Consider the following 10,453-nt stretch of genomic DNA (forward strand, 5'->3'; position numbering starts at 1 on the left):
TAGAGATCAAGAGTACGCTCTTCATTCTGATCTTGAAGACAGCAAGATTGGTAATATCTTTTATGTTCAACAACTTTAAGTCATCTCTGAAGAGATCATTTCTCACATTTCTTGCTTTGCACACACCAGAGACTTTACTCACTACATAAATTTGCATCATTCCATCTTGTGTTCAGTCCTGATAAAACCTATAACCACAGCTCACAACATGATCAAGCAAGCTTCTTAAAGAAACCCCAAAAGATTGACCTTTGAACAAGACATGATAACATAGTGCAAATAATAGTTGTATGTCATAATGTAACAACTGATTCAAAACACGTAGAACTAAGTTTCACCAGGACAGAGTTTTGCTCAAGAGAACTTAGGTATTCTTTGTTTAGTTTAAAATGGTTTTTATAGTCTACAGAATTCATTTTACATGGTAATCTATGATTGGTATTTCATTGTAATGAAAAGCATCAACAATAATTAGTTGTTCATCAATTTGCATCATAAACATACATAATCACATAAGTGAAACTTAAGTTCTTCAGATTTAAAGCAACTTTGTGGTGAAAATAACCCTGTTGGATAGAAAGAGCCATCAGTGCTTCTGTTGACACTTCTGTACCTTAGTAAGAATAATAAAAAGGCCACAAGGTAAAAAGGCACATAGAATTCTATAGAAAAAATATTCAAATGAATCAGAGAGTTGCTAAATAAAGAACAAGATGTGAAAAAAAGTACCAAAATTCCAATATTGGGAGTTAGATTGCCTGTTTCAGTGTTATTAATAATGACCCTAATAGACTCCTGATAAAAATCATTACTTTTAAAATCCTACAAAAAGTAAAACTTTGTTGGAAATAACTATGTTCACTTCCTGTTCAAACAATAAAAATAAATTAAACAGTAAGAAAACATTTTTTCAGTTCATAGTGTCTGAAGTAGAAGAGAAACATATACAGCATAAATAAAATTCACTGTAATTCCTCAAATCCTTGCTTATAGGACTAATATATTTACACTCATACTGAAGTTTGTTTCAGAGTTTTTAGTGGAGTTGCAAACTTTCTCAGCCCCACTGGACTATTAGCAAGCACATTTGGAAATGTGTAGAGAGAGACAAACCAAGACTTTCACAAAAATATTGAGAAACAGAAATGTATATATTCAAAAAATAAACCCTTAGAATAGTATGGAGTACCATGTATGCTTCTTAACCTTATCAATGCCCGTGGAGTGAAAGTAAACAAAAATAACCGTACTGTTTCTAATGCCGATGTCAGGTGGACACAGTTTTAAAGAACTATCAAGTTCCATTTAACCTTAGAGTTATATTAAGTCAGCCAAATGACACACTTTGACTTGATATATTTCATCTTGTTCCTTTGTCTCCATCTATTTAAAAGAGAACATATGTGAACAAAAAGGCTGCAGCAACGCAGTTCTACTCCTGTATATTTAACTGTGATCTTCATGCAGATCAATCCAAAGTCTCTTGAATTCATTTACTCACAAAACTAGTGTTTTCCCTGTAAATGGGAAAATGCCTTATGTCCTCAGGGCTTCGTGAAAAGATCTGCCTGCTGATGCCAAAAAAGAAAAAAAAAAAAAAAAGTAAAGAGAGGAAGAGAGAAATCAAGTTTATAAGTCTTGCATATCTTCATCCAATTGGACGGTTTGGAGCTTGGCAAGCTCTTTTTTGTCTGTTTCCAGGTCTTCACAGACAGTCTCAACCATGCCCTCTAGGACATACTTGGATTTTGAGTCCAGCATCATTAAGTTGCTTGTGGCTTTGCCCTCAGAATTTGTTAAGAAATTCTCTTTTATATTAGCTACTGATTGCAGAACTAAACGATGTTCTCTGACGAAATCCTGGTGTACTGCTGGGGAGGGGTGACCCACCTGGTCCTCAGGTGTAGGAACAATTTCCCCAAGGGCACCCTGGGTCATAGGGACTGACAATAGATCTTGACCAGTAATAAGGGAGCAGTTCTGAAGAGTTGCATAGTTAGTGTTGCTGACAGATGTCACAGTAGATTTGCTTGCCACAGGTGCAGACATTGGCTGGCTATCAGCAATGTCAGGGTTTAGCTCGGTGGGATTTAGCAAGGTAGGGGGAGTCAGGGAAAAATTGTGAGTTGGGGATACATTAACTAATGAGGAGGCCAGGGGATGGAGGCCACTCCCCGAGATATTTTCAGAAGACAGGTTTGCATTTATTTGTGCATTCTGATTGACAGGCATCAACTGAGAAAATACCAGGCTCCTCTCCAAGCCCTCCTGTTTAACAGATCCTATAGTCTGGCCTGAATTAGGGACAGTGTATACCACTGCACTGGGAGCAAGAGAGCTCAAGAAAACCTTTCCTTGCTGGACTGTGGTGGACTCACTTGTAAATGTGCTCCCATCTGAAGTGCTTGAATTTACTGAAATGTTGCCTAAAAAAAAAAAAAAAAAAAGAAAAGAAAGTACAGATTATCGCTGATAGAACTGATAGGGAAAGAAAAAAAGACTTTTTGACACACACGATTTTTCTCAGGTTCAGTAGAATCACCTTGAGCACTCAAAACTACAGATTCCCAGGCTCTACTCCTGAGACTCTGACTCAGTAAGTCTGAGAACAGGTGTATTTCAAATTCCCTAGTAATGCTGATGACATAGCGGGAGTGAGAAGTACTGGTTTAGAAACAAAGTATGAAAAAAATGTTTTTCCAAGTTCTAATTTCAGTCAAGTTTCCGGTTCATTATTACCAACTTGATTTCTCTCAATCAGTTGATAGTTGTAGCCAGTTCTGCCAGTTAGAACTAGGAAACACAAATGCAAAATAAAATGCCTTTGTTTGGAACAAGTTCAGTAACTGACATAAATGGAAAAGTAGAAAATAGCCATAAAATGAGTTGCCCTGGGGCTTGAAGTTAACCATATAAACCTGTACAGACACGTTGCAAACTTTCACCAAACTAACCATAAGTATCAAGTCAACAGAACGTTCAAGAGTTCTTTTTTCTTTTGTTATGCCAGTTCTGAATTTTCAGTGTTGCAGTTGATAGGAAGAATTAATGATAATAATAAACTGTACTTTTAAAAACACAGATTAACATGAATAACTAGAGCCAATGCTTCTCTGAAACGTTTATATCTTAAGGCTCTCACTAGAATGGTCTACAGAGACCAGAAACAGGAAAAAAACCAAACCAAAACAAAAAAACCCCCAAAACATAAGTAGAATGCTGAGAAGTTCAAAATCAGGTAACTCAGACAATGCAGACGAATTAAAGCCTTCCCCTCCCTCCTATCATCAAATAAAACCCTTTTCTTTTGGAGTCTTTACATAGGCCCAGTGAAATGATGGCAATTATCTTGCCAATGTAAGAAAGGTAGACTTGAGGGAATTTTGTGACAGGATTATTCAGATGGGTTGTTTACCCTGATCTTGAATTAGATGTTCAGTAAATTATTATTTTGAGAAGATAGCCCAACGTTAAAAGTAATTGTCCCAAAACACTTCTCTTCTTGAATTAGAAAAATTGTGATTATATTACTACCTGTATTGATAAATAAATGTTACTGGGTTGTTTTTTTATATCTTCCACTTTTTAAGCACCTTAAATGCAAAGGAATATCTTCAAACAAACTAAAACTGTATTTAAACTTTAAATGTAACCACTAGAAAGTATTTGTCATGGAAATACTGGTGTTAAAAAAAAAAAAACATTTTTGTGTATGTTTGGGTTCTTCGCTGACATGAATGTTTGTTCCAGGCCAAACAAATGAAATGAATCTGACTTAAGTATACTTTAAAATTCTTGTTGGCTGCTAAACTGTAACAAAAAACATCTGAAATAGATGTTTATTTTGTTATATGTATATATTTGTGAAATTGTTTGCCTGTGTATAGGTGAACAAAACGATAGTTATTTTTTGAGAGAACCATATATGATATGATAGGACATTTCCCCCAACAGCTATTAAATATAAATAAAACAATATCTTTGAATGTGTAAAAATTATAACACACATAAATGAAGGAGGAAAAGCAGATGTGATCTAAAACTTGATATGTAAGTATAACTGCACTTGAATTATAATAAATTTAATAATAATTTCAAAATTAGTTAAAAAAATTCAAATGAAACAGGACATAGGTGCAAAGTATAACTTTGTAATGATGGTAAGGGGAAAAAAACACCCTTGTTTTCTCAGATTATGAAGTGAGTAAAAGATATAGATATTCTGCTTTTCCATATAAATCCTAACTACTAAAAGATAATCTATCCTGTCTACACATTTTAAGGCAAGGCTGAGTATCTGTTTTTGAGAAAGGCTGAATCCCCAAATGCTTTAAAGAGAATTGCAGTCCACCATTGCTATAAAAGAACGCTGCTTCCTGGACCCATCTGGTTAAACTTATGCCTTTAACTCACCCAGACAGTCCAAGGATTGACAGCTATGTCATTTGATCTTAGCTATTTTAACTGAAAATGCTTCTTCTTATTCATATTAAATGTCCCATTTTAAAAATTAGCTATTAGTTTGTAATAATTTTCTGTGGTAGCATATTTCTAGATTACACGTGAAAAGTATTTCTGCTTTTCTTCTCCCCCAATGTACATACCACACTTTTTGCTCCAACTTTTTGTCTTTAAACTGTTATCTACTGTTTGGAAATTTCCTAAAGAGAGAAGAAACCCTGTGGTTTCTTATATTTTTGTTGGAAAGTGATTTAACTTTAATCCTTTCCATAACTTGAGACAATGAAGAAATACATGGTATGCTGCAGGAGTTTTGTGTTTTCCTACCATTTTACCTGAGAATTGATGTTAGAGAAAGTTACTCAACACTTTTTCCATTAATGCCTCAAATAAGCTGAAGTGGGTCATAGTTGTGCATAAATTGAGATTTTTTTGATAAAGCCATTTTACAGGAAGTTGATCTTTAAAAGGAGACAGTTACTTATTTTACTTTCATAGAAATCTGGACATTCAGATTTGCTTACAGGAAGGCAAACCTGCATTAACATCCCCCACTCCTAAGTTTAAGGCACTATGCAACCTCCATGGCCATTCTCACCATTCGTGTTTCTATGTACAAAAAATGACACAGAGCCATCCAGACTTGCTTCAAGTCAGTGAAGAAGTGGCATAACAGCCTCAGGCTTCCTGAATTCCAGATCAGTGTTCTTCAGCAAACTGCCTTTAGCAAAGCCACAAACATATAAAATAAGGCTAACCCACACATTTGGTGGGGGGTGGGGGGGAAGGGAGAGTATACATGCAGAGCAACAGACACCCTATCACATACTCATCTGGTTTTCCTTTAGGTCTGATAGTTTTAATTATAGGAGGAACATGGATCAAACACAATTGATCCAGTCTTTTTAGCTTGCTCTTCTAAAACACTCCTTGGTCAGATAGAAAATGCTTAGGTAAAGTGTACACATTCGTACCAATTGCTTGACGAATTTTGTGTTCTTAGCAATATTATTAATTTTTAATCTTAAAATGTCAAGCAATGGGTTATTTTGTAAGCACCAACTGACTTATCATATTTCTATAATTGTAGAACTGGCAAGATTTGCTGTGAACTGTATTTTTCCATTCAGATGTTAGGAAAATAAACGCCCGTCTCCATGATGCCAGGGAACCAACCAGACTGGATATTACATGGGTGTTGTGAAGGAGAAACAAATCAAGGCTCTTCTGCAGCTGTGGCAGCCAATAAGGTACCTGAACAGTAACATCAATCTACAGCTCTCACCAAATGTGTCATTTACAGCAGCTGGCTAAAACATTCACTAGTGCATTATGGTACCGAATGAAACTTTTACCTTGTGAAGCTGCTACTGAAACAGAAGGCAGCTGCAGTGGAGAGAATCCAATGCTCCCATTAAGGAACTGGCTGTTTGCTCCGGAATTGGGGATCTGGACAATGCCATACTGGTTAATTTGCACTGGTGTAGTAAAAGTCACCACAGAGCCTCCATCTTGGGAAGCCACTGTTTGAATGCCTTCTCTTTTTACCTCAGTGCTGGGTATCAGCCCTGGGAATGACACAGGGGCACTGGGGCTGTAGGAAGTGGTGGCTGCGGAGTTAGCTGAAGAACTCTGGAGGACTTTGAATTCCTTCACATCCTGGGAGGTAGACCCCAGTATGTCACTCATGGATATACCATTGCTCACAATGTTTGATGCAATTTTTGGTGGGTTCAGTGACACTGTCTGTGTATTTCCCACATTTAATCCATTAAGGATAACTCCATTGGGTCCCTGAATGAAAGAATTACCATTAAGAAAGACAGGTGAAGTACTTGGTACCAAGCTTCCATTCAACAAAACTCCAGAAGAGCTTAATGATATCTTAGCATTTCCAATTTGCTGCATATATACTGGCTCCATGTGACTGGAAAGGCTGAGGTTGGTGACACTATCCGATGAACTGGAGAGTGGATGAGGAGACAAGTCCTCATGGCCCTTGCTGGATTCATCTTCAGTGCTGGGATTGCCATCTGACTCACTGCAGAGAAGGGGAAATCAAGACATTCAGAAGGTCAGAGGGATGACATTCTACCTAGTGCCATTTGTTTAGAAAACCAACCTCTAACCCCATTAAAGGCAATATTTTAGGAAAGCAGAGCAGGAAGTCTTTAGTCTTGTTTAAGTTATGAGGCCTTTCAGCAGATTCTAACCATAAAGACAGAGAACGTGGGAAGATAAACTCTCCTATCCCAATCATTTTACCAATAATAAATTCAGGGAAAGTCCAGAGATCTGGAAGATGTAAATTCAGCTAATAGGATTTTCATAAGAATTATATATACGTTTTCATAGTACTGAAGTTATTCCTTCCTGTTAAATTATGCTGCTACCTATACCACGGGGGGGGGGGGACCTCACTAGCTGAGGCAGTCAGTCTTTCCTATTAGGAACGCCTTCCCCTCCCTTCAAACCAATTCCGATTAGTGTGATTTTGGAAGTAAATGAAACTGCCGAAGGAGCAGGAGGTGGGAAGTGTTCAGTTTTGTTTGCCAGTTAGTTAACAAGAGATCATTTTCTCACCTGCTCCCAAACTTCTACTCCACCAGACTGACAACTCTCTCATTCAACAAAGTGGCTGTCCTTGATGTAGGAAAGGCACTTTCAACCCAAGAACTGTTATGTGCAGTCGCCTTTGAATCCAAAAGAAGCCATAGGGGCCTATTTAACATACACCATCCAGTGCCCTGGTGAGGTGGGAGGGAAAGGGTGTGGGTCACTCAGCAGCCTTGTAACCATCAGACCCCTTCCCCAGCACCCTCAGTCCTTCTGCTCCAGACAGGACTGGGTTCCTCAGCTCCCCGACTTGGGAGGAAACGCCAAATCCGGGTGAAGGGTGGTGATAGGGTTTCCCATTTGGACTGAGGCTGGGCGGGGTGGGGAGAAAGGGGCAGTTAGCTGCAGTTTGGAAGCTTGGTGCGACTTGGCCCTGTAGAGGATCCCCATCCCTGCAGTGCCCGGCGGTCGGTTCGCTTTCATGCGGAGGGGAGGGGATTACCCGGGCTTTGGGCTGCGGGGCCAGGAGCGCAGAAAGCGCTTTGATTTACGAGCTGAGGCTGAGCCGCCGTCGCCGTCTGCGAGGGTGACTCACCAGGGGTGCGGGTGGGAGGTAGATCCGGAGAGGGGCCTAAACCAGGCAACTGGGCCGGGGGCGGGGGTGTGGGGTTGTTGGGGGGGGGGGGGGGAGGCGCGCAGCCGGCAGAGTGCGGCTGGGGAGAGGAACGCGCCCAGCCGGGGAGCGCAGGCTGCAGGGCAGCTGGCCTGAGCGCCACGCCCGCTCCCCACCCCCTGCCTCTGGCCCCGAGGATTCCGACGGGGCTCCAAGCGATGGGATCCGCGGCCACAAGCAGGCGCGGGGTCACCAACGTGCCTCCTCTGGGTGTCCCCGCAAGTCTGCGGAAGGATGCACGCAGGTCGCAGTGCGCGTTTTGTTTTGGTTACCGGGAGGCACGGCTCGGACACAGCGCCTCCCTCCCTGCCTTGGGCGAGGAGCTCCGGAGCCTTCGGGCCCCGGCGGGGGTGCAGGGACAGGAGCGGCAAGGGCGGGCCGCGGCGGGTGATCACCTTCGCTCGGCCGGGGCGGGCTTCCCGGCTCCCAAATTCCTTCCCTGGGCAGAACCTTCGAGCTGCTTTGGGTTCTTTCTGTCTTATGCCCGCGTGGCTTGGAGACACCATCTCTCCAGGCGACCTTCTCCTTAGTTCGCTCAACAATACACAAAACACTCCAGGTGTCTGACTCGAAAGGACGCACAATAGAGGTGGAAAACCCGATCTTTCCCACCAGTTGGGGTCAAAAACCCTGCCAGTCAAAAAGTTGAAACCCGCCAGGGTGGGCGCTCAAGAAGGTGTGGAGCTGATAGCGCCCCCACCCCTAACCGCTGTCCCAGGAGGGAGCCACGCAGGGTTGGGGGGCCGAGGAAGCAAGCCCTCCAGCCCCACTGCCCCGGCGGCGCTGAAATCCGATCCGAAGGAGTTCAGAATCAGGTTTCAAAACACGGCAGAGCCCAGCCGCACCAACACCCCACGTTGCCGCGGCCACGAACAGAACCACAGCGGGCAGGGTGAATGATTAACTCTGTCACATAAAACCTCGACGTCCCCAACCCCCCTTCTGAAACGCCAGCCCCCATCGACACTCTCCAGCGTCCAGAGCGGCCACCGCGACCTCCAGCGCAGGCCTGGGGCGGGGAGAGGGGCAGCCGAGCCGCGGAGAGGGCGGTCAAGGAGCGCGTGCACGCGCCGGGACGGTGAGACCCGGTGGAGGTGCAGACCCCGGCCCGCCCTGGCAGCCTCGGTGGGCCTCGGGCGGCAACGAGGGCTGCCTTTCCGGCGCCTACACACTACACACGCTCCTGCGCCCCTCCAGACCCCGGGAGAGAGTGGCAACTTCAAAGCCAGCGGGATGGGGGTGGGAAACTGGGCGGCAGTGACCAGCCGAGGTGGGGGCGGGGACTGAGACCTAGGCGGGCGACCAGAAACTTCTGGGGGGAGGAGGGGGAGGGGGAGGAGGAGGAGGGAGGTTCCCCCGCCTCTCGCTACCGCCGTCCCCCCCTTCTCCGGGTCGGGGAGAGGTGGGGGGCGGGGAGAGGTGGGCAGCCGGACCAGGCTGGTGGGGAAGGTAAGCGCCATGTTTGCGAGCACTTGGAGGAAAAGAAAGCTGGGAAGGGGGTGGGGGAGAGGAAGGGGGAGGAGGAGGAAAGTTGGCGCTCACCTTTTGGACTGGGTCTCTGAGGGGTTCCGATCGCGCTGCCGGCGGTTCTTGAACCAGTTGCTGACCTGGGTGAGGGAGAGGCCGGTGATCTTGGCCAGGTGCCGCTTCTCGGCGGGCGAAGGGTAGCGATTCTGCTTGTAGAGCTCCTTGAGCGCGTTGCGCGACTTCTCCTTGAAACAATACACCGTCTCCTCGCCGTCCCAGATGGTGCGGGGCAGGGGGAATTTCCTGCGCAGCCGGTACTTGTCCACGGCGCCCAGTGGCCGGCCGCGGGCTCGCTCGGCCTCGGTGTAGCGCGCCTTGTACCAGAGCTGCTGCAGCAGCGGGTGGTTAGCCGACTCGAAGCTGTGGCTCTCGAGGATGCTGTAGAGCTCGGGGTAGATGCCCTGGTGGAAGGCCACCAGCGCCCGCGCCTTCAGCAGGCTCTCATTGCCACGTAGCAGGTCGCTCTGGGGCAGGGACCACAGGAACCGGGCCAGGCGGTCCAGGTTGCCCCCCTGCTGCAGCGCCTCGCACACGCAGGCGACATGGTCGGGCGAGAAGGCCAGTGGGGTCTGCGCGGCGGCGGCGGCGGCGACGGCGGCCGCGGCGTGGTGGTGCCTGCCCAGAAGTTCCGAGTGGAGTTGTACCTGATCCGCCGCCGCGGCCGCCGCTGCCCCTTCCTCTCCGCTCACCCTGGCGGCGGCGGCCGCGGCGTCCCCCGGCTCCAGGGGGAAAGGGGCTGGAGCCGGGGGGCTCAGCCCCGCCGCCGCCGCCGCGCCCCCCGCCACTTCTCGGGGCGCCTCCTGCCCTTCCGAGGCGCTTTCCATCCCATTCTCCTGCTTGATGTCCGCCGCACTTGCGATCTGCCCGGTGGGGGAGGAAGAGGACATTTTTTGTTGTTTATTTTCCTCCCTCCCTCACTCCCTCGCACTCTTTTCCTCTTTCTTTCCCCCTCTCTTACTCCTCCTTCTTCGTCTCCCTCCCTCCTCCCCCCCTCCGGAAAGCCCACTCCCTCCCGCCCGGTTTCGGCTGGATCTGGCCGATCAGGTTTCCCCCCGGCCACGCAGTCACCATTAAGATAGCTGCTAGAGCAAAGTAGTGTAAAAGGATAGCTGCTTTCTGCCGTTCCCCCAACGTGACTCCTCGGGTTGCTGCATACTATATGGCACTGGCGGCCCGGCCGGCCCGGCCGCGCCACCTCATTGGCTATTTCACATTCAGAGGGAGGAGGAGACACCG

At 46.2% G+C, this 10,453-nt stretch overlaps 1 protein-coding gene across 1 annotated transcript; it reads right to left on the reverse strand.

Moving 5' to 3' along the window:
• Nucleotides 1-1,629: 1,629 nt before the first annotated feature.
• SIX4 (SIX homeobox 4) lies at nt 1,630-10,104 on the reverse strand. Its single transcript, XM_042989840.1, has 3 exons — nt 9,233-10,104; nt 5,817-6,502; nt 1,630-2,426 (listed from the first exon to the last, which is right to left on the reverse strand). Exons 1-3 carry the CDS (start codon nt 10,102-10,104, stop codon nt 1,630-1,632), a joined length of 2,355 nt encoding a protein of 784 aa, XP_042845774.1.
• Between the last annotated feature and the right edge of the window lie 349 nt (nt 10,105-10,453).

Source organism: Panthera tigris, chromosome B3 (assembly GCF_018350195.1).
Source record: "Panthera tigris isolate Pti1 chromosome B3, P.tigris_Pti1_mat1.1, whole genome shotgun sequence".
Classification (NCBI taxonomy): Eukaryota; Metazoa; Chordata; class Mammalia; order Carnivora; family Felidae; genus Panthera; species Panthera tigris.